At 37.5% G+C, this 24,090-nt stretch overlaps 1 protein-coding gene across 1 annotated transcript in view; it reads right to left on the reverse strand.

Moving 5' to 3' along the window:
* The window catches only part of Prkg1 (protein kinase cGMP-dependent 1), a 1,151,812-nt gene extending 1,127,728 nt beyond the window's left edge, over nt 1-24,084 (reverse strand). The window contains exon 1 of the mRNA XM_010606291.3: nt 23,469-24,084. Within this exon, the coding sequence (XP_010604593.1) occupies nt 23,469-23,779 (311 nt within the window). The 5' untranslated portion in view covers nt 23,780-24,084. The remainder of the gene's footprint in view (nt 1-23,468) is intronic.
* Between the last annotated feature and the right edge of the window lie 6 nt (nt 24,085-24,090).

A 24,090-nucleotide genomic window follows, 5' to 3' on the forward strand; every position in this document is an offset into this window, starting at 1 on the left:
ATATATATATTCATATATATATTCATATATATTCATATATATATTCATATATTCATATATATATTGTGATCTCAACCAAAATACAAAGAGCATGTGTCACAGAACTTGTGAAAATATATTTTAAGATTGATGTGGAACCAAAAGTGACCCAAAATAGCAAAAACAATCCTTGGCAACAAGAGAAAACCAGGAGGCACTACAATCCCAAATGTCAGGCTATATTGCAAAGCTACAGTCATTAAAACAACATGATACAGGCACAAAAGTAGACATGTTGATCAAGGGAACCAAATACAAGATGCAGGAACAACATTAAGTCTTCTGATTTTTGACAGAGGCCAACTACTTATTCTGGAGAAAAGATAGCCTCTTTAACAAATGGTGCTGGAAAAACTGTCTACACACATGCAAAAGATTAAATCCACACTTGTATTTGACATCATGGATCAAAATAAAATCAAAATGCATCAAACACCTGGATGTTAAAATAGAAATACAATCTGCTGGGAGTTTATGTAGACGAAACCCTTGAAGACATAGGCACAAGTAAGGATTTTCTGAAAAAAACCCAGTTGCTCAAGAAATAACATCAAGAACCAACAACTGGAATTATATTAAATTAGAAAGCTTCTGGACAGCAAAGGAAACAACAAACATAATGAAGAGAAAAACTTCAGAATTGGAAAATTTTTTGTGTGTGTTTTCCACTCCTCTGCTGGAGGACTGATATCTAGAAGATATAAGGAACTCCAAAAATCCAGACCTCCCAAAATAAAAGACCCAATCAAAAAATGGAAAACTGAAATGAATAGACACTTCTTTGAGGTACAAATTCATAATAAATATTTTAAAAGTTTGACATCTTTGGCCATTAGAGAAATTCAAATTAAAATAATACTGAAACTCCATTTTACTCCAGAAAGAATGGCTACTGTCAAGAAATCAAACAATAACAAATGCCATTGAGGCTGGGAGGGGCCACTTTTTACTTTGTAGGTGGGTATGTAAACCAGTAAAATCACTAGGGAAATTAATATGAAGATTACTCAAAAATCTAAAACTAGAAATTTAAAAAATAATAATATGCATAAAAAAATAAATAAAACTAGAAATTCCATTCAACTCAGCTCAGCTCTTTCCCTTTTAAGTATCTTCCCCAAAGAGTTAAACACATCATACTACAGTGATACATGCATACTCGTGTTGATAGCAGCACAACTCATAACAGCTAAGTCTTGGAAGCAGTCTTTATATCCATCAACAGATGAATAAAGCACATGTAGTATTTATACACAACGCAGTACTACTGTCATAACGAATGATAAATTTGAGACATCTATAGGAAAATTGATACACATTTAGACAATAATTTTAAGTGAAATAGATCAACATGCAAGCTTAAATATCACATAATTTCTGCTATATGAGAACTCCAATATATAAATATTTTAAAGAGAATATAAAAGATAGACAATAGGAAATAGGGAGATAGATCTTAAGTAAATGGGAAAGAGTCATGATGTGAAGGGAGGGGAAACAGAAGGGTAATAAGGGAAAAGAAAAAAATGTGAGATAATGAAAAGATGGAAATAAAGTGTTTGTAGATGGGGAGGGGGAGAGGGGGTGAAGGGAGGGCAGGGACAAGGGGAAAAAATGAGAACCAAGACCTGTCATGTAGAGGTACAAATTCCCAACAATGAATGTAACTGTACTGCATACCTAAAATTACCAATAAACTCATCTAAAGCTGAAAAAAAAAAAAGAATGAAGTTATGTACATGTACCTACTCCCTACAATGAATGTGATTACTATGTTCTACAAAATGTAAAAAAAAACACACACATTAAAAAATTAATTCAGAATGTGTTATTGCCAAATATGGTCTTTACTCATAAATGTTCCATATGCATTTGAAAAGAGTCTGCTGTTTTAGAACAGATAGTACTAGAAATATGAAATACATCAAAAGGATTGTTTTATACAATGTTTCTACATCTTGCTGATTGTCTGTGTACTTGTTCTCTCAATTATTGAGATATTTAAATCTCTAGTTCTAAGGGAAAGACGCAACTAAAAAAGAGAACTACAGGCCAATCTCCTTAATGAATATAGATGCAAAAATCCTTAATAAGATACTATCAAACAGAATACAGAGGATTATAAAGAAGATCATACCTCCTGAACAACTCAGATTTATTCCAGGCATGCAAGGGTGGTTCAATATACGTAAGTCAATAAATGTAATACATTATATTAATAAAGTCACGGACAAAAACCATATGATCCTCTCAATAGATGCAGAAAAAGCATTTGACAAAATTCAACACCCATTCATGATAAAAACCCTGCAAAAAATTGGAATAGATGGTCTATATCTCAACTTAATAAAGGCTATCTATGAAAAACCAACAGCCAACAACATATTAAATGGCCCAAAATGGAAAACCTTCACATTAAAATCAGGAACAAGACAAGGATGCCCACTATCACCACTCCTCTTCGATATAGTTCTGGAAGCATTAGCCATAGCAATTAGACAAGAAAAAGAAATTAAAGCAATAAAGATAGGAAAGGAAGAAGTTAAACTGTCATTATTTGCTGATGATATGATACTCTACATTGAAGACCCAAAAAACTCCACAAAAAGACCTCTAGACTTAATTGACACTTTCAGCAGAGTAGCTGGATAAAGTTGAACACACCCAAAAATCAATAGCCTTCTTGTACACAAATAACAGACTTACTGAGAGAGAAATTAGGGAAATAATTCCCTTCACAATAGCATCCAATAAAATGAAGTATCTAGTATTCAATCTAACAAAAGAAGCAAAAGATCTCTACACTGAAAATTATAGCACTCTGAAAAAAGAAATTGAAGAGGATATTTAAAAAATGGAAAGATATCCCCTGCTCCTGGGTAAGAAGAATCAACATAGTGAAAATGGCCATACTACCAAAACTGCTATACAGATTCAATGCAATGAAAATTGAAATTCCAACACTGTACTTCACAGAACTAGAAAAAAGAATCCAAAAATTCATTTGGAACCAGAAAGGACCTAGAATAGCAAAAGCCATCTTAGGCAACAGACACAAGGCAGCGGGTATAACAATTCCCAATTTGAAACCATACTACAAAGCCACTGTGATAAAAACAGCATGGTACTGGCAAAGAAACAGGCCTGAGGATCAGTGGAACAGACTGGAAGACACAAAAAGAAATCCAGATGTACTCAGTTACCTCATCTTTGACAAAGGAGCTAACCATCCTCAGTGGAGGAAAGATAGCCTCTTTAATAAATGGTGTTGGAAAAACTGGATTTCAACCTGCCACAGATGAAAACTAGACTCCTATATTTCACCATGCACTAAATTAAAATCCAACTGGATTAAAGATCTAAATATTAAAACAGAAACAGTAAACTTACTGGAAGGTAAGTTAGGCAGAACTCTGGAAGACATTGGCATAGGAAAAGACCTTATGAACAAATCCTCAGTAGCATGGAAACTAGCAGAAATAATCAACAACTGGGATCTCATCTTATTAAAAAGCTTCTGCACTGCAAAAGAAACAATCAGCAGAACTAAGAGACAACCTACAATGTGGGAAAAAAATTCTACCAGCTGCTCCTCAGACAAAGGACTATTGTCTAGAATATATAAAGAACTCAAAAGAAGCAGCCCCCCCCAAATATAAAGACCCGATTCAAAAATGGGCATCTGAAATGAACAGACATTTCTCAGACAAAGAAGTAAAAGCAGCAAGTAAATATATGAATAAATGTTCCACATCACTGGTCATTCCAGAGATGCAGGTGAAAACCACACTGAGATTCCACCTCACCCCACAAAGAATGGCTGCTATCAAGAAATCACACAATAACAAATGTTGGCGGGGTGGTGGGGAGAAAGGAACCCTTCTCCATTGTTGGTGGGGGTGCAGACTGGTGCAACCACTGTGGAAATCAATATGGAGATACCTCAAAGAACTGGGATTAGAGGTTTCATTTGACCCAGCCATCCTTCTGCTGGGTATCTTTCCAAAAGAACTAAAAGAATCATATCACAGTGATGTATGCACACCCATGTTTATAGCGGCACAGTTTGCAATAGCTAAAACTTGGAAACAGCCCATTTGCCCCTCAGTTGGATATGGGATAAAGATGTGGTTTTTCTATAAAATGGAATATTAGCCATAAAGAACGAAAAAATAGATTCATTCATAGGAAAATGGATACATATTGAAGATATACTCCTAAGTGAAATAAATAAGGCACATGTGTAAATACCAATTAGTTTCTCTGGTGTGAATAAACTGCAATAATACAGAAGATCCTAATAAGATTACTGACATTGTGAGATGGGAAGAAAAGGGCTAAAGGTGTAGGGAAGGTGGGAAGGATAGGGGAAAGGTAATAAGGGAAAAGAAAAAAATATGAGAAAATGAAGAAATGGAAATGAAGTGTTTGTAAATGGGAAGAGGAGGAGGGGGTGAAGGGAGGGCAGGGACAAGGGGAAAAAATGAGAACCAAGACCTGTCATGTAAAGGTACAGGATCCCAATAAGGAATGTAACTGTACTGTATCCCTAAAATGTACCAATAAACCCAATTAAAGCTGAAAAAAATAAATAAAACAAAACAAATCTCTGGTTCTAACTGCATATTTTATAGATTTCTCCATTGTTTTCTGTTTTCTACATTTGGAGCTCTATTATTAAGTATGTAAATGTTTAGTTTGTTATGTTCTGAATTGACCCATTGATTATTATGAAATTACATTATTTTTCCCTCATGACATTCTTTGCTCTGAAATCTACATTGTCTAATGTTAATATAAATGTTCCACCTTTGTACTGATTTGTGTAAGTTAAGTGTATGTTAATTATCTTTTTCTATATTCTTACTTTTAACCTACTTATATTGAAAGTGTGTTTCATATGGGTAGCAGAGTTGGATCTTACTTTTTTTTTTCCAATCTACCTTTGGCTTTTAATTAACATATTTAGACTATTAATAGATGTATAAAATGAAAGGGACTTGAGAGTCTTGTTCAGAGATGGTGTCTTTGAGGAGTTCACACCTGAATGTGTGTGTATATATGTACAGACATATAGAGTCATAAATACATAAAATAATAATGAAGAAAACAAGAAATCTGATACTAAGTACTAAAAGACTGTTCAATCTAAAAGACCTTTAGACTGCAGGTATCCCAAAGAGAAAGCATTTGAGACTGGTGTGGGCAGAAAAGGCCTCTAAGAAGTGAAGGGCAAATCAGACGTGGAAAGAAAGGGCCATGACAAAACACAGAATACAAACAAGATAACTCACTCTGTGTTCCTGCTCCCCGACTGCCCACCCCAATGACCTGCCTTCCACAGTATTGACAGTACGGTCTGCCATGTTCAGATTTGCCATTTGACAAGTTGTCAAACTTTAGGGCAGAACACAACCACCTACAAGGATTGTTAGAATGCTGCTGGCTGGACCCTAGTCCATGGTTTCTGCTTCAGTGAGTTTGGGGTCATATCTGAGAATCTGTTTTTCTAACAAATTCCTAGGCAGTGTGACACTGCCACCAGAGCCCAACACTGAGAACACACTGTCTCTGAATCTGTTATGTTCTGTGCACTATATATTTTTTATACAAATAAAACATCTAGAAAAAGAATCGTCAACCCAACAAAGATTTGCTGTATTTTTGAAATATTTTATTACATTATTTTCCTGAAATGCTTTCTAAATCCTTTCTATGTGTGTGTATCTTTAATAATTTTACTTCTTAATTGCCATGTGCTTATATATTTATAGAAACTCGATCCTACATAACAAACATCAAATAAGAAAATCCAAATTTGGCCAGTGGAATTTATAAATTTCAACCACTTATGTGACTGAAGCTTAGATCTACAGCTTGCTGAAAATACATGAAACAGTTTATTATCTCTGAAATTCCTTTTATCAATTCCCAGTTAATCCTCAAAGATTACTCTTAATTCTTTCCAACTGAAACTTCATTCTTGATACCTGCACAAAAAGAAAGAGAGCTAATAGTGGCACCTCATTTCACTGCTGAATAAGCAACAGAGTTGGCAGCTTCCCCAGTTGGCTTGTAACTCACAAGCCTTTGCACCAGGCAGGATTGACTGGCATCAGGGTAAAGGCTTCTGGGGAATACAGCTAGCCAGGTAGCAAGTCAGGGTCTTTAGAGAAACAAAGTAGAGGCAACTTCAGCCACTGAAATGAGAGGAATATCCCACTGGGGTCAGGACCATCTGCATTAGAGACCAATGTAGCCATCTTCCTCATCTTTCAGCCCCACCGGCATAAGAGCCCGTTAGAATTTGTCCTTTAACATAGTTTACACTTTAAACAGAATTTCAGTCAAAACCTACTTTATTCATGAAATCACCACTTCTGGCAATCTGAAGACCCAAATTTTCTCCTTTCCTCTCAAATTTTGTCGTTGCTTTGTCTTATGTTTCTCTCATATACATTTACCTATTTGCTTGTTCATTATTAATTCAAACCCCTCTTCTGTTCTTGCCTCTCTCATTTCACAGAGAGCTCCCTGATAATTCTGTATTCACCTCAGGAATATCTAGTTATCTTTTTAACTTGTTGACACACCCTTGTTTTAATACTCCATAGAGAATATGCACGGGAACCATAAAGGCAAGTTGGAGGGTAACATCAAGGATATATCTTCATGCTTAATGGTAAAAGGCAGAAGTCATACAGTCTGCTTACCAGTGTACCTCCAGATAAATAACTCTTCACAGCACTCCAACACATACACTTTGTATTCAGGAAACACTGTATGGTCTAGGCAATTACATAAGCTTTCTGATATTGCTTTATTTTATCTCTAAAATGGAAGGGATACTCTTTATCTTCTAGAAATATTATAAAGATTACCCAAAAATGTATCCTCCTCCTCCAATAGAGTGCCTGAACACAGTAAATATTCTAGAAAAGGCAAACTGATACTACTATTGTTACTCTTAATCAAGCCATCACCAGTTAATATATCAGATCTAGGCGCAGAACTAAATTCCTGTCTCTGCCTTGTTCCACAAAATAAGAAATAGACTAAATATTCGAACTCTTCTGACACTAGTCAGATTCAATGTTCAACATGAACAAATGCCCTGGGTCCAAATACAACTTTAAGATTCTACAAATTGGTGTCATTTGCAAAATGAAATGCCTGTTTATATGAAATATACAAAAAAACAAATAATGTATAGTGAGTGAATTTTATGGTACATAAATTAGATTTCAATGAAGCTGTTAAAAAATAAATACATGACATATTTCAAAGTGAACTGGTATTGTTATTTTTATTCTAAAGCTTTCTATTATCAGCTCATCATCGTGACTGTCAGGAATTTATCCAAGATCATTAATGCATTCCTCCACAGGCTAACAGGGCTGTTATCATTGCTTTTGCCTACAATCATATTGTTCTTGAAATGACATCTCAAGATGCAGAAGCAAGGTCATGAGCAGGAAACATTTATAAGCTGACTGTGCTCTACATCTGAGAACATCTCAGTTTGGACAGCAAATCTTCATTCAAGTTGGGAATGAATGCTTTGCAAACAGAAACCCATTACCATTGAATAACTTCTATGCCAACATTTCAGAAAACTGAAAAGCTACTTTATTCTAAATACTTTTGTTGGATTAAAATCAAATCATTGAAATGCTGGATCTTTAAAACCTTACTTTAGGGCAGCAATACCATAGTTTGCATTGCCTTCATTTGTTAAAACAAAATATTAAAAACCATACTGCATAGGGCCAGTGGTGCCACTGCCTGCCTAACAAGCACAGGGACCCGAGTTTGATACCCAGTACCAAAGGAAAAAAAAAAACAAACAATATTGCTATTTCATATAATGCATTTGCCAAGAATGTACAATAAACATTCTTCACATTTAAAGCACAGACATCTTTCCTTTGACTTAATACAACTACTTCATTATAATTTTAACAAAATTTAAATACATGGGTTCAAACTTGGCCAATCCATTCTTGACTGTTCTATAGACCTACAACTGCTCATTGAATGAAAGAAATAGCATAATAATGAAACTTAAATCTTGCCTGTGTTCAATATTTCTTCTCTATGGTTAGCCCACACAGAAGTCATGTAGGATTCTTACTGTCACTCAGTTATTCTGAGTCATACCCGACAAAGCCAAGCTGGGCTGCATTGGGCTCTGCTCCAGGACTCTGTCATTACTGAACCAGCCCTGCCACCTCATGCTCTTCAATTTGGTTTAGAGACATTCATGGCCCTTTAGTGAAAATTGATTTAACAAAACCAGTAAAAATGCTCATCGTAACAATAACCTCAATACAACTGATAACGAAGCGGTGACAATTCACCTTAATTGTATCAACTTGCCTGGCTTCGGTATCGGCCAAGGAGATTGGTGGATCATACTTCTAGGTGTGTGGGTGGGTCGTGGAGTGGCTATGTGGCCCTTGTCTGCTCCTTCAGTCTTTCCTCTCTGACACACTCTCCCTGCTCTGCCTCCTGGCCACCATGAACTGAGCATTGTCACTCAGACAGGCCCTTCCACCATGCTGTTCCTGCTTTGGGGCCAGCTAGTCACAAATTGAATTTTCTGAAGCCGTAAGGTGAATTAAACCTCTCCTCCTTTCGATTGTGGGTGTCAGGTATTGTGTCCAAGCAACAAGAAAGCTGACTAAGAAAAAAGCTCTTATTATGTTTTGGGCATTGTACTGAGGGGTTCATAAACATTATCTCTAGTCATGTTTATTGTAATAATCATCATTTATAATGAAGAAATAGAATCTCAGATGAACGCCATGGTATATTGCTGAACCACATGACTTGTTGGGTTATTACAGCAAAAATATGAATACATTGTGATGGTTTGGAGTCTGGAAAGGGAGTTGAACAGAGTCTGGTGACCTGTTGGATATACAGTGCACTGTCACTTAAGAGGTGTTGGAATTGGGGTTTTATTAGTTCACCTAGTTGATCCTTAATGTTCTCATCTACAAAATGGAGATGACCTGTCTTCCTTTATTCACTGAGATATTGGTGAGGCATAAATGAAATCATAAACATATTCACTTTCCTAACCAACAAATTTAGATTCTTATTAAAACCTCACTCTTATCATTTACAAAGTCTACAGTAGCATTCAGCACACAAAACCTTCTAGAAAAATAACTTCAAGCACTCATAGAAGCCTATGATCATGTGAAATAAAGAAATTTTTGTTATACCAGTGGGTATGTCCAGGTTCCATCCGGAAGACCTAAGACACAATATATAGTGGTACCTCGGTTCACAAACTTAATTCTTTCCACAGTTCTGGTCAAAAACCAAATTAGATGAAAACTAAATCAAATTCAATGGTTAGGTTTAATGTTCACTTTATGGGAAAATTTGATTTGGTTCTCGTCCAATTCTGTTTGTGACCAGAATCATGGAAATATTTAAGTTCGTGAACTGAAATATCACTGTACTTCTTGATTAACCTTTAAATTTTTCCTGTTTTACTTTGGTAAATGTCAAGGCAATCACCTATTCAAAAAGTATTTTATCATTAGTTTGATGGTCTCTATCATCTTGTGATATGATGATCTATAAAAATCTTTGTATTATCAAAATTAACAAGCTATTATTCTAAGTTTGACAGAATTTTGTTAGTGAAAGTTGTGGCTGTGTCTGCAAAAAGAATTAAGAATTTGAATAGATTTTCCTGTTAATACCATGCCAATATCCTTTAGTTAGCAATGCTTTTACTTTTCAAGGTTAACCAACTCATTAGGTTTTATGTTACAGAGTTTGATACCTGACATTTATTAGAGGTAGAGGACAAGTGTGCTTCTTTGGAAATGTATTTTACAATCACAGGTTATCTGAACTAGAAGGAACTTTTTAACACATTGCAATCCTAGAGGTTAAAAAAACTGAACTGCTGCTTGGTATTTAGCTCAGCAGCATAGTGCCTGCCTGGCAAGTGCAAGGTCCTGAGTTTGATCCCTAGTACAAAAACAAAAACAAAAAATTGAATGCCTCCAGAGACCAGGAAGATAATAGCACTAGGGGTGTCTTAGTTACCCACTCACTGCTAAGGCATGGGACCCTACACCCACAAACTAAAGCAGGAAAGGTTTATTTTATCTCACAGTTTGTAGAGGTTTCAGTCCATACTCATCTGGCTCTACAGCAAGGCAGCATGGAAGAGGGGCATGATAGAGAGAACTGTTCCTGGTGTAGCTAAGAAGAGTTTAGGGAAAAGCTGGGGAGGGAGATAAAACCTTCCAGGCTACATCTGCAGTGGTGACCCATCTCCTTTGAGCAGACAGCAAGTCACCAAGAATGTTCCAATAATCCAGTCACCTTCTAAAATCCCCACCTATGAATTCATGAAGTTCGGGGGGGCACCTGTATAAACCCCAACAATAAAAATGGGCTACATGATGGCACCATGGAGTGGCAGGGGTTGTGATGAACCCATGGAATGCAGGAAATCCACAAATGTTGGCCAAGGCATTAAAATTCACAAGTTTGTAAAACACTTTTCCAGACAAAACATGATCTATGAGGCTTATAACATAGGTTTCCAATTTCCCAAATTTTAAATTTAAAAGATGAAGTATCTCAGAGGCAGAAACAAGAAGAGACTTCATCTTGTCCTTCATTTGACAAAGAATTTGCTCTGTACTGGCCCTATTTTGGACTCTGAAAGATCCAATATTGAGTAAAAGACACATTGGCCTGTAATCCATGAAATTTGCTATTTTCAGTGGGAAGTAGATTTAAACCAAATAATAACAAAAAAAAATAGAAATTAAAAACCCAGAAGAATATGATAAAGGAAAGGACACAGCAAATCAAATTCATACACTAAGGACTAGGAACGTTATCACCCAGGTGTGGGGACCCAATCTAGGTAGGAATAACCCCAAAAAGCAAGTCACGGATTTGTAGGTGTTTAATAACTGTGGTGAGAAGAAGAGATATCTATGTAGCTTCCAGCATTCAGTCAGCAAATATTTGGTAATTTATCAAACAAATTGAAAGCCAATTCTTAAAAATTTTTGTTAGTTAACATAATAATCCAAAGCTATTGGATAAACTTTCTAATAACACACAAAAACAGATGCTACTATTCAGGGAAAAAATCAGTATAGAAATAAACACTGGAAAATCCGGAGGCTGTTTCTTTTTAAAGTGGGACTGTGATTCAGTAGGAATAAGCTTTGGTTATTTAAGAAAAATTTAAGTCCAAAAATCATACCAAGGGCCAGGGATTTAGCTTACTGGTTCCGGCACCTGCTTTGCAAGTGCAAGGACCCAAGTTTGATCCCCAGTACCAGAAAAAAAAATTACACAAATACAAGTCAGAATACCTTCTATGTATAAAACATCAAAATGCTTTAGACATGAGTAATTACATTTCATAACAATTTGAATATAGCAGGCATACAGTATTATTGTAAGAATAACTGCCAAGATCCTGAAGTGGGCCAGTCTACGAGGGAGGGCACACCTGTGCCATCGTGGATATATGGGGTATGTGCATATAAAACAGTACCAGAGAGCTATATAAAAGGAACAAAACCACCAAGGGAAGGGAAAATAGGCTTTGGTTTTTGTTTTTTTTTTGTTTTTAAGGACGAGCCATCGAAACAAATATTTAATCAACATAGCATAGGGCGTGAAAAGAGCTCCAGAGTCACAAAGATTTGCATTGAAGCACTTTTTTTTTATTTTGGACAAAATTTTGCATTTCTCTGTGGCTCGTTTTCTCCATCTCAAAAAAAAATGCAATGATGACAACAGCAGATCGTTGTGCAATTGAGATAGCTTATACAGTATAAAGTAAGAGAAATGGTTTCAATAATTATCTTATCATTAATAGTTAATTGTTGAAGACAAGGCCACAAGTAATGATGAATGCCTTTACTTGGTACAGAATTTCTCCGAAGTGAGAAATTGTATCTGTTGAAAAAGGAAAACCCAGATTTAAAAAATAGTCCAGTTCGAGTAAGAGAAGTTTTGAATATTATATTCTTCCCCTCTTGTTATGGTAATGTCTAGAATGTTCCCAAATGTCACATGTGTTCAGACATGGGTCTCTCTCTTTTTTTTTTTTTTTTTTTTTTTGTACCAGGGGTGGAACTCAGGACCTTGCACTTGTGAGGTAGGGGGCAGCACTACTGAGCTAAATCCCTGGCCCTAGATGCGGGGCTTTTTAAAGGTGATTAGATGATAGGGGATCTATACTGATGAATCCATAGCTGAAAACACCATTAGCAGGTGGGTCCTGAGTGCACGAGGCAGTTCACAGAGGGAGTAACCTGGAGAGGTGTAGCTCCCGCCACGGCTCCTCCTCTCTCTCTCTGCTTCCTGACGACCTGACTTAAGCAGCTTTCCCTCTGCCCAGGTATTTCTACCACGCCCTCTCTGCCTGGGATCGGATAACTAAAAACCGAAATCTCTATAACTGTGACACAAAATAAAACTCTCCTCCTTTAAATTGGGGTGTCGATTATTTTATGTCCCAGTGGCAGGACAATGCTAAAACAGACTTCATGATGATAAAGCAATATCTTGAACTGTTAATGGGAGTCAAGGAGGGAAAAGAAAGTTTTCATCAACAACTGAAAAATACACTAACGAGAGCCCACCTAGATGTTATTTAATAATCCCTCAGCCCACCTAGCAGATAATCCCACTCTCACCAAGATAAATGCACACCTGAGTGATTTCCCACTCCTCATAGTGACAGAAGCCCTTAGGAATCCAGAAGATGGAGCACTGCTCTGTTCTGACAGATTACATGCTGCAGGCCTTCAGTGGTGAGGACCAAAGATAAAACAAGTCCCAGAAGAGAAACGATAACCTGAGAAAAGCAGTCCTCTGTGATGTTTTAATTTTATACTTTAAAATGAATGTGTTCGTTCATTCTAACAATGTGTTCGTTCAATTTTATTCACCTTTGCACACTTTACATGGGAAATTTTACCAATATATTTCAATATTGATTGGTTCTCTAAAGTTTTTCATTTTTAGTATATGAGTTAACCTTAACTGCTTAAAATAATCATGGTCATATTATAGATAGAATGTGACTTTTGATGGAAAATAGGATACTCTCAAATGCCAGTATTTTGTAAAACATTTTGTATTAATTCATAAATGTGAACAATTACCCAAACACATTTAATGCCTCTAAGTGTCTGAATTCTTCATTTCTGTAAGTTTTTGCTTTAATTATTGTCATTTTAAAGTGCATTAAAAAAAAACACTATTAGAGTAGCTATTCCCAGCCCAAAAAAAAAAAAAAAAAAAAAAAAAAATCAGAGGAACAGACATGTTAATGGCTAAGCAAAGCAACAAAAAAAGCAAAGACTTGATGAATTCATGAAGCCTGTAAAAGGTGGCAAAAAAATTAATAAAGATGATCCATTCTCAGTGAGCTTATTATTTTATTTATTTTCTATTCTTTTCAATAAGGACTCTTTCAAAGTTACAACCATTCAGTGTTATGCCAGTCAGTGCTACATGAAGAAGGAATCATTTATTTAGTTCTTCTTTGTATCTTTTTTTTCCAACAAGAGAACAGAGGTCTCTGTGGTAAGTTATGTTAAAACATCTGGAAGACAGAGTTGGGCAAATTATACTTTTATGTCAGATTTTTCTTTTATGACTTGCAACAAAATCTAAAGTGATAATCGGAAGAAAATATTTCTTAATTAAGGCTACAACCATTTAAAGTCATAGCATAGTTTCTTTCACAATATTTCTAAAGCTTTTCAGATTTATAAAATCATACAACTATATGATAGAGTCTAGCATTACATTTCTAAAAGCTAGGTATTAAGTGAGTGGTCAGAAACCACAAGTGTTCTTTCCCTTTGCACCAGAGCATACACCCTAGGGCAAAAAAAAAAAAAAAATTCCTCTGACAATACAAAACTAAAATGTTCTCAAAAGAAAAAAAACTAAAATGTTCTCTTAAATAAAATCCATTTGCTCAGAATAGAGGACTACAATGAATGGCTCTTTCTGCCAAAACAAAACAAAACAAAACAAAACAAAAAACTACTCTTACTTATGTAAGTCTCTTTGGGCTTACTTTCCTAAGCATTGGTATCCAGAGACAGTTCTAAAACAAGAGGGTAGCAATTACCTAGAAGACGACCATGATTAACATAAAGTTCCAAGCTCAATCACGCATACAGTGTGCATTCTAGGGCTTATTCCAATGCATATTCACTTACTTTGCTCCTCCCACTGACATAATGAGTTGCCATCACAGGCTTAGCAAAATGGTACCTGTCACTTTCAGATGCTTAATGTTTTCCTTTGAAGGGTACTGTGACATTGTGTCAAACCATCACAAATCCAACCCATGGTCATATTCTCATACTCACCATAATACACATGCATTACTCAGTCACCAAGGATTTAGGCAAACTGTGTCTTTGAAAAAGGGCAGTTTGGAGTTGTGCTTCTTTTTATAGTGTATTTGCCAGCTGCCTATGGGCACAGCACAGAATGACCAATCCACCTTCCAGTCCGTCTATAATAATTGGCTCCAAAGGGGCAGAACACAGAATTCCTATTTTGTCAGGGCAATCCTTTTGTTTCTCTTTAGTCCAGACTTAGAAGCACTGTCAAAACTATACTATATCGATAAAGCTAGATCATTAAGATGATATCGAGTATATCCAAAAAAGAAGATATTCTTCTCACACTACCTCATTATTCCTTGATCTACCATAATATAACTGTTTCACCAAATAGCAAAAGTATTTTTGTTTAACTAGACTATGTTTGTTGCCACTGATATTCAAAACAATTAACCAAATTAAACTGATTGCTACATCTAAAAAGCATTCTTAAACAGCAAGTATGGTCCAGAAGTAAGAAAATGAAACTAAACATTAGGTCAATCACATTGGGAGATGTGTTTCAGAAACATATTATAATGCCAGAAAAATAATTTAAACTATTTACTTTTGTTTTGGCAGGGCCTAAACTATTTCACCTTTTTTATACAGAAGATAATGCAATTACATCTGTCTTACAGCAAATCTGATGCTGTTTAATTTGTATTTATGATCTTTAGAGAAGCAAAGGTAATTAGCAATATCTGATTTTGGATGCAGGTGAAAGCATATGTTGGCACTAAATTGTCACTTTTTTCCTCTAATGACTTCCATCCTTTTCTATCTTATAATAGAAAAGACCCAAAGACAAATATTTTCTCAGATCTTACCACCAATTTTTGCCCACTGTTCTGTTTCTAACTGCTTAACTGTTTACCCATAATAAGTGAACACATGCTTTTGTCATGTTTCTTTATTGTTGTTAATTCCTCTTATTCCTCCCATTTAGGCCCAGTAACCAAATGCACTATTCATAATGAAAGTGTTTACTTTCCTTATGATTAACTTCCCTATGTAATTAATGTCTCTAATCCTCTGGGCAGCTTTTTTTCATCTACTCTGTTTTAATATGCTATCTGTCAGCTGAATATATTTTCATATTTTAGCAGGAAGGAGACAGACAAGTAAGCTCTTCCTTGCTGATTCTGATTCTAAGAATTTGATTTTTTTACCTGAAAATATTTGCAATAATATTAGCTATTTCTCTTGTTTACATAAACTGCATTATTGGCTGATTCTCAGCTGAGAAGATAATGACAGAATTACAAGTATAGTAAATAGATTCTTATCAGAGCCCATTTGGAGCTCTTGACACATATTTAACAGCAATGTAAAGGAGAAAGAGGACAGAGAGAAGGAAACACTGAGCTGGCAACAGGGCAGCAGTGAGGTCTGACTACAAGGGTTATGCATTCTTATCTCCCTCCAGAGACTTTCCGGGTGTCACCAACATCCCTTAATACAGGTATCATCTCAGACCTCTCGTCTGCCAGCAGTGCCCGGATCTGTTCATTCAAACCAAGCTGTTGGCAAAGCGGGCTGAGAGGTTGATGTGCTCCTTCTGCTTTCTCTGAAACCTCCCTGGAAAGTACTCCTCAGCCTGAGCTCAAGCTGTTTGCCTTAAAAGGATAAAATATCTGGACCGTAGCTGGCTGCAAAGGCATCACATACCAGAAAGAAAGGCCCTACAAGCCCAAGAATCCACTTCAAAGAGGCAATCATCTTTGTTTCACCCCCTTCAACTTCACCTGGCAGAATAGTAGCCAGGATCCAGGGAAAGTCTTCCTGCCTAAGGAGACCGCTACCCACAGTGACAGTGAAAAACAAACGTGGAATGATGGTTGATCCTAATGTGTGTCATATTTGAATGGTGGCCAGCACAATTCATGGCTGGCAAAAAATGGAAACACTCTTGCCCATTGAGAAGAGCTGCTGCCACTCTGTGTGCCCTAGGACTGCAGCAGGTAACCTCAGATCCAGGTGCTCCAGGAATCAAAGAGCTGAGGAGTCCTGGTTCCACTGCAAGAGGGGGGTTTGGGCTGAAAGAGACTAAGGAAGGTGCTTTTCTAAAGGATGATAATTCAAGTAATCTGTAACACTCAAAATCCATGCACATGCCCTCTACCCTCTCTGTACATTACAATAAGCACAGGAACTAAAATAAACTACATATACCTCCAGTCTGTCCCAAAACAATTGACTAAGAATCTCCAGTGGTGGTATCCCCAGAAAACATTTTTTAAACTTTTCTAGGTGACTCAAATATGCAGCTAGGTTAAGGATCACTGGACTAGTTAAAGTAGCAATCACTTACTTGAGAGAAAAAACCGTAATACATTAAACAGTGTACACCTATAATCTGGTAAAAAAAAAAAAATCTACCTCTGCTTTTGTAAGTCCCTTGTGCTTAAAAGCATTAGCCTATGTAACATTCAACTTTTTAGATGGGAAATTTATCCTGGTCCTTTTTAAATGCCACATACAAACATCCCCCCACATCCACACACATAGACACATACACATATCCTGCCATCTTCCTTTCAGAACAGCTCTCAAATTTTGCATACAATGGATTTAACTTAGAAATCTTTTGAAAACAATAATGTCTAGTTTACATTACCAGAAATTCTGGTTCTAGTTGATGTACAGTAAAACTTCGCACCTGGATTCATTTTAAAGTTCCCTGGAAGTTCATTCTAATGTACAACTATATTTAAGAGCCACAATCCTAATTTCGACTACTTCTCCCAAAGTTCTGCTTCTTATTTAATTATGAGTGAACAGACATGCCCCTAAGAATGGTCGGCATGTTATGTTTACATTTTCCTGCAGTTGCCCAATCTTCATACCTTTTTGGCAGGCAGGAGAGTCTCGTGATTAAGGAGAAAGGCTCTGGAGTTCAAAATGAGGTTCAGTTTTTTAATGAGTGACCTCGGGCAAGCTGCTTGCTTCTCTGAGTTTTGGTGTTCTGTTCCTTGTGCTGTGAAATGGGGATAATCTGGAATCTTCCTCACAGGCCTGTCCAAGTATTAAAAGACATGATCCAGGTCAAGCGAAGATCAGTGCCTTTCCAAGTAAAAGTACTCCGTGAATGTTTGCCATTGATGATAATAGACATTGTCACTCCTGACCCACTAATTTGGGAGACTGATATGCTGATGTATTGCTCTCTCTCCTATGCTGTACTATATGGACTACACAAAGGCCACCAAGCCCTTGTTGATGCTAAGGGATATTTCAAAGAGACAATATAAAGGATTCAAAACAAAGATTGGTCTAAAGGAAAACATCTTCATAATTTTCTGCCAATATCACAGTCCCTTCCCAAAAGGGCCAGCTTTCAATGTATTCCTATGTCTATCTTCCTTCATAAAGTACTATTTTACTTGCAAATTCTGTTCCAGTCTAGGGCATATTCATTCACCCACAAGCCCATACTTTCCAACTTTCTTGCAAATATGGCATAGCTTTAACAACACTCATCTTGTTTTGCCCTTTCCTATGCAACTCCCCCATACACTCTACTCTCCTGCTTTTTTCATACTAATTGCTATGATTATAAAATTCATGCAGACACAAGACACTTTGGGGAGTGTACCATTAGGCCTACCTTGTGTTAAACATCTGCTTTGTGTAGCTGCAGTTTTTGTCCTATTGTCTATATTTACATGACAGTTCTGGAGGGAGAACATTCCTCTGCTCTTACAAGCAAAATTATGCTTAGAGAGTTCAAACAGGCTACACATATTTAATTTCTTAGAAAATAAATTTGAAGGAGATGGTGAGGAACACAGTCATTAGAGAAGATGGTGAGAGAGAATAGGACTGGTGTCACAAGCCTGGGTGTGAGGAAGTGGAGAGGGGCTGTCAGGGAAGAGGTGGCAAACAACACCAGCTCAACAATTCAGATTAAGATTCCAAATGCCACAGATGTGATTGCATAATAAGCTGTTAAGCACGATGGTAAATGCTGCTTTCAGTATGTGCTTATTTGTCACATTGTCTTGCGTTCTCTGGGCTCACAAGGTTCACATCAGAGGGTCTGGAATGCTAGCAACAGGCCCAGTTCCTTGGGACAGGCAGCAGTACCTGGTAGAGATGGCACAAAGAACAGCAGCCTGGTGTTCAAATTGGTTGCTAGGATACCATGGAGACCCTCCATTACTAAGCAGACAGAGGGAAAAAAATTGTGTACATATAAAAATTGTGTCTTATAACCTGCAAACATCCACAATAGAAACACTGCCTGTCTTTTACCATTTTCCATTAGGAATCCAAATCCAACTTTTTAGTAAAATAACAAGTAGTCTGAGCTTGGAAATATGGCCTGATGGAAAGGAAAGACAGACACTTACATGCCAGGCAGTCTCTGGATCTACTCTGTTTCAGCACTTTATCAGTACTTGTATTATAAGCTTATTTTAGGGGCACATAACTTGTGTGTGCTCCAAAATATCCTGGCAGAACTTTAGCAACCTGGTCTTGTACATTTTTATAAAGGCTTCCACAACATCAATTTCTCTGAATAGGCTGTAAGGTCAAATTAACAATCATACTTAAATTGAAAACTATTATAATCACATTAGGTCAGAATTCAACTCCTTCACAAGACAGAAAAGATGAATTTCAAAAACGAACATGAGGTTCAATTCTCATCCACGTCCAGTTTGCCTAGGTATGTGAGGAATCAACAGTGCCAGTCTGTGGCATATAGTTAGATTATTTTCAAAGAGAACATTCTGAAGTGAGGAAAAAAGGGGAACTTTGTGTGATTAAGGGTGGCACTTTGCTTCTTCAAAGGTTTAAGTCACCTGCTGCTTTCTTAAATTAAATATTCTTACAACCTAATACAGTTATGACTATTATTATCAGGTCTGTATTGGTGGGGAGTGCTGGAGAGTTGGAATCAAATTCTAAGACTGAGAACTCTACTAGTGAGCAACTACTGGTTCTTAGTATAAAACACACACACACACTCACTCAGATTCTTGCTATTCTAAAGACAGGCAGAAGTGGTCTCATCTACTTTACAAAGTTATCGAAACAGAAAATCTCCTGTCGCTGCCTTACCCTTGCTTTTTCTCGAGTGCCTGCCTGTACGGAACTCTAGTACAATCACCAGTTGCTCCCTTTCCCCAGATATGCCCTGTCTATTTGTTAATGGGTTGGACTGTATCTCCTTCAAGCCCACTCCCATCCATCTCCCTCTCATTTTAATTATCAAGCTCCTAAATCATGCCCATCCTTCAAATACTTAGTTTAAAAACTTCCACAGGACTTTCTGCTACCATAAAATGAAATGGATTTTATATATTTAGCCAAACGACTTCGTTTCTCACCTCTGCAACTTACCTTACTCCATTTTCTAAAGTAACTAACTTGTACAATACTATTTATTCCTGTAAACCCCTTGGTGGCAGGACAGATGAAACGCTTACCTGTAACGCCCAACAGTGTTTTGCACATAGCAGACGACTCATCAAAGTACTGAACTGACCCACAGGACACATATGGAAATTTAATTCCTACCTTTAAAGAAATCTCTGTTTTCATATTATGCCATCTACAATTACACTGCAGTTCTAAAATTGTCTCAACTTTCTACAGAATTGAACATACAGCATTTAAGAAGGTTTTATTTCTCTTGAGCATATTAGTGCAGAGTTAAGAAAACCATATATTACCTTTTTAATTGTAATGCCTCTAAAAATAGGAAAATATATTTCTTCTTATCCTCAGCTCTTCCAAAGTACTTCACAATCACAAAGTGAAACAGAACAGAGGTATGAAGCTACCTCTGGGGTGAAAAGGCAACAGCTTTAGAAAAATCCAACAACACTGATAAATTTTGATAGAAACTTAAGTCTACATAGTCCAAGATAAATGATGTGGAATGCTGTGATAGTAAAATGGAAACGGTTTGGCAATGATGGCAAAGGTAGGTCAATATATCAGTGGATATTCTAATCTAGCCTAGAGTCCATTCTCAGGGATGAAATGCCACGAAATAAAATTAATCTTAGAAGTTTATAAGACCCAACAGCCTATCTGATCTCACAGAATGGATGCATGGAATTTTGCTTGCTTGTTTCATTTTTAAGGGTTTATTTGCTGTTTGTTTAAAAACATATGATTTAGTAGTTTTAGATTTTTCAAATAGTTATTTGCCAGCCAATGAGTACAGATTCCAATTTCCTACATCAGTTCTTTGCTTCACATTTATAACCTAAGAAAGGCTTAAGAGTTATACCTATCAGGTTGTGAAAGAAACCAATAAAAACACTCATTTCAACTCAAAGGTGCAGCAGGAGTGCTCTGGCTCTCTGCTGGAATCTGACAACCTTCTTTCCAATTCTTACCTTAAAGAAAAAATTCCAAACCAAAATGTTAGGGGAATTAGTTATTAAATTGGCTTACATTTTGTACTATTTTTGAAATGATCAAAACACCACTAAGAAAAACAGAACCATTTTGAAAATTATAATCCTCAAAAGTTGCCTTCAGTAAGCAAACACTAGTCAAACATTTTCATACATCAAATAATTTAACAAAATAGTAGCTGGGAAGTTACCTATACTTAATGGAAAGACAGCCAAAACAGAATATTATATATAAAGTTGAAATTAATTTGAGTATATTTAGATGGTTTCGTTTTAACTTGAACTCACAATATCTATATGTAATCTAAATGATGACTAAATTTAAGTTTCACTAAAGATTAAATATAAAGACATAAACACTTGTTGCCAATAAGTCTCTGTATAGTCAAGTAATTCAAATGCAACAAATTGAATCGCACAGTAATCATTTTTGGACTAACAGGTATTCTTAATTCTATCTGGCGCTACCCTGTACAATTATTTGAATGACAAAAGATAATATTCATTTTGCATACAACGTGCATCTTTTTCTCATAAGAAAGGTACACTCTACCATTCAAGCAATTTTTATTCTAGTTTTCTTTATGTAAGTGTGAAAAAAGAACAGATGTTTTTCCAAAATTATTTAAGCTTGGAAGACATTCTATCATTTTCTTCAATATAATCCTTCAGAATCACAAAAACCATCATGGCAATACCTTAACAACTGAGTTCTTTAAAACAAAAGATATTGAATAAATATCAGAACACATAGCATTTTCCATAGATAAAACACTTATTATAATTGGACATTCTGACTTACTTGCCATGGTAATTTCATTTTCCACCATCGAGCTTTTTTTAAAAAATCTAGTTATTCTACATGTCAAGTACTAACAGGCTTCTAAAAGTTAACCACATTCTGCAGTTCATTGCCTGCTTCTGATATTCCTTCAGATCCTCTCTGATAGAATGTTTAACTGGAGTTATCAGCTGGCTTCATCACACTTCATTATAAAATCCATTAAAATGGTCTTTTTACAAAAACAGAGTTTGCTCTGTGTTGCTACAAAGCCCTGCATACTAAAATGAGATCCTATACAATGCTTAAAGATGCAAAGAGCTGTCTTTGAGTTATTTTTTTTTTCATTATGCAAAACTTGGCCCAGGAGAGATGGCCATGTACCTCATTAGCTAAAACAGGCAAGCATGTCAGGACTGCAAATTAATTTACCAGAGAAAGTGGCAGTGGATTCCGATCGCTCAGGTTTTTAAGGTCTGTCTGATGAACCATCAGGGTAATTTCCTAAGGTCAGAATCTCAGAAATGTTTATCCATATTGTCTCTTTCCCACTCCTTCCCAGAATAAAAACTCTTCTTAAAGCTAAACCTTCATGAAGAACTGTAAATGTTCCATAAGAACCAATGTGTACAAGTACAACTGTTTTAAGTTTTCCAAAGTATAAGTATAGTACATATTCCTGAACCCTCATCCAATAAATTCAAATGGAGATCATCAAGTGTTTGCTCTTTCTCCTTTTATTAACTCCTCGTGTTTATGGAGAGAAAGGTTCCCAGGGACCTTGTGTTATTATGTAACACGTGTCATCCAGCCAGTGTGGTGTGGTGGAGGAGTGGAGCAGCCAAATGCTTTGCTTTGTCAATTATGTCATTATCTGTTAATTAAAAACTACCATTCATTTTGAGGCTCTCCTTCATTCTCTGCTAACCTCATATTCCTGCAGCTTACTCTCCATACGGACTCGGAGTTGAGTGTTGTGTAACAAGTTTCATTCAATTTCCCCATCCAAGTTAGGAAGCCCACTGACTTCAGGTCTACACTGTTCTCTAAGAAGCTAGAATAGCACAGTGGTGGTATTAGAAACCCCAAGTAAGGCAAACAATGTGTCCAAAGGTAAGTGCGCTTATCTCTGTGTCCCTACAAACATGCTGCCCTCTTGGGAGAGGGATCTGCTCATTAGTAATTATGCAGAAAATAAGCAGTATTCTCCCTCAGATGTTATGAAAAGATATTTTGAAAAAAATCAACCGACTAGGTTTCTATTTATGGATCGTAAATGTCATCCAATTCGGGAAATCAAGCATTCTTCCCTCTTATATGTATATTTACTTATTTTTTATACTTTGATGATGACACACCACCAGGTCTGAAGGGTGCCAGTGTGAAGCGCTAGCATGTACAGAAATCCAGGAGAGCACAGAAAGTAAGGGTGATATCAGACGCATTTCATTTCAAGTCTGATGAGCCTGCATTTAGGATTTTCTGGCTGGCCAGGTCTGCCAGGGCTTTGGGGAGAGGGGTTTTGATTTCTCCTTTCACAGACACTCACACACGGCCGACACACACCCGGGGCACACTCAAACTCTGCGTCCAGTACGTGGCACATATGAATGTACATGTATATTTTTTAAATACCTTGGCATCTGACAAAGACAGGAAGGCAACGTATGTGCAGTGCCTCTGGCTCTGAGAAACGTGCACTCCCGGCAAGAAGTGCCCGTGAAAATGAAACATTTCTGAGGATGAGGACAGACATGGCAAGCGGGAGGGGCGGGGGCCGACAGACAATACAGAGACCCGCAGCTCCCCGCCGCCAGGGTGCCACGCGGACCCGGCGGAACCCCTGCTTACTGCGGGCTCTTGGGGTAGAAGGGCAGGGTCACGTGGCTGAGATCCTGGATGTCGAAGGCGGTGGGCTCCGCGGAGATCGCCTGCCGCTTGGTGCGGGGCTCGCCCTGCAAGGTGCCGGCGCTCTGCTTCTGCGCCTGCTGGGTGGCCGGCCGGATCACCGAGCGGTACTTGTCTAGCTCGTTCTGCAGCTTCTGGATCAGTTCGTCCTTCTGATCCAACTCTAGCTCCAGCTCGTCGATGAGAGCATCCCGCTGCCTCAGCTCCTCGATCTTCTCCTGGAGCGCGTACTGTAAATCCCGCAGGGTGCCCATGCTCCTCCGGGGTGCCGGGGGCTCCTTCCTGCCGCTGCTCCGCGTCTTGGAGCTCGCTGCCCTCTCCGATCAACTTTCCCCAAAGTCGCCGCTGCCTCCCGAGTGCAAAAGCTTCCTACTTGAGCCCAAAGCCAGCCTTGGCTTCTGAGCATGCCCAGTCCGCCGGCTCCAGCCACCGAGTTTCAGGGTGCAGACTCCGCTTCCCAGGGCTGAGCGCGAGGCTGCGAGCGGGGATGAGCGAAGCCGCAGGTCCAAACAGGCTCGCGACCTGAGCGCGGTGCAGGCCGAGCGGGAGGAGGGAGCCGGACGGG

This window comes from Fukomys damarensis, unplaced genomic scaffold (assembly GCF_012274545.1).
Source record: "Fukomys damarensis isolate Sample0158 unplaced genomic scaffold, DMR_v1.0_HiC HiC_scaffold_20, whole genome shotgun sequence".
Taxonomy (NCBI): Eukaryota; Metazoa; Chordata; class Mammalia; order Rodentia; family Bathyergidae; genus Fukomys; species Fukomys damarensis.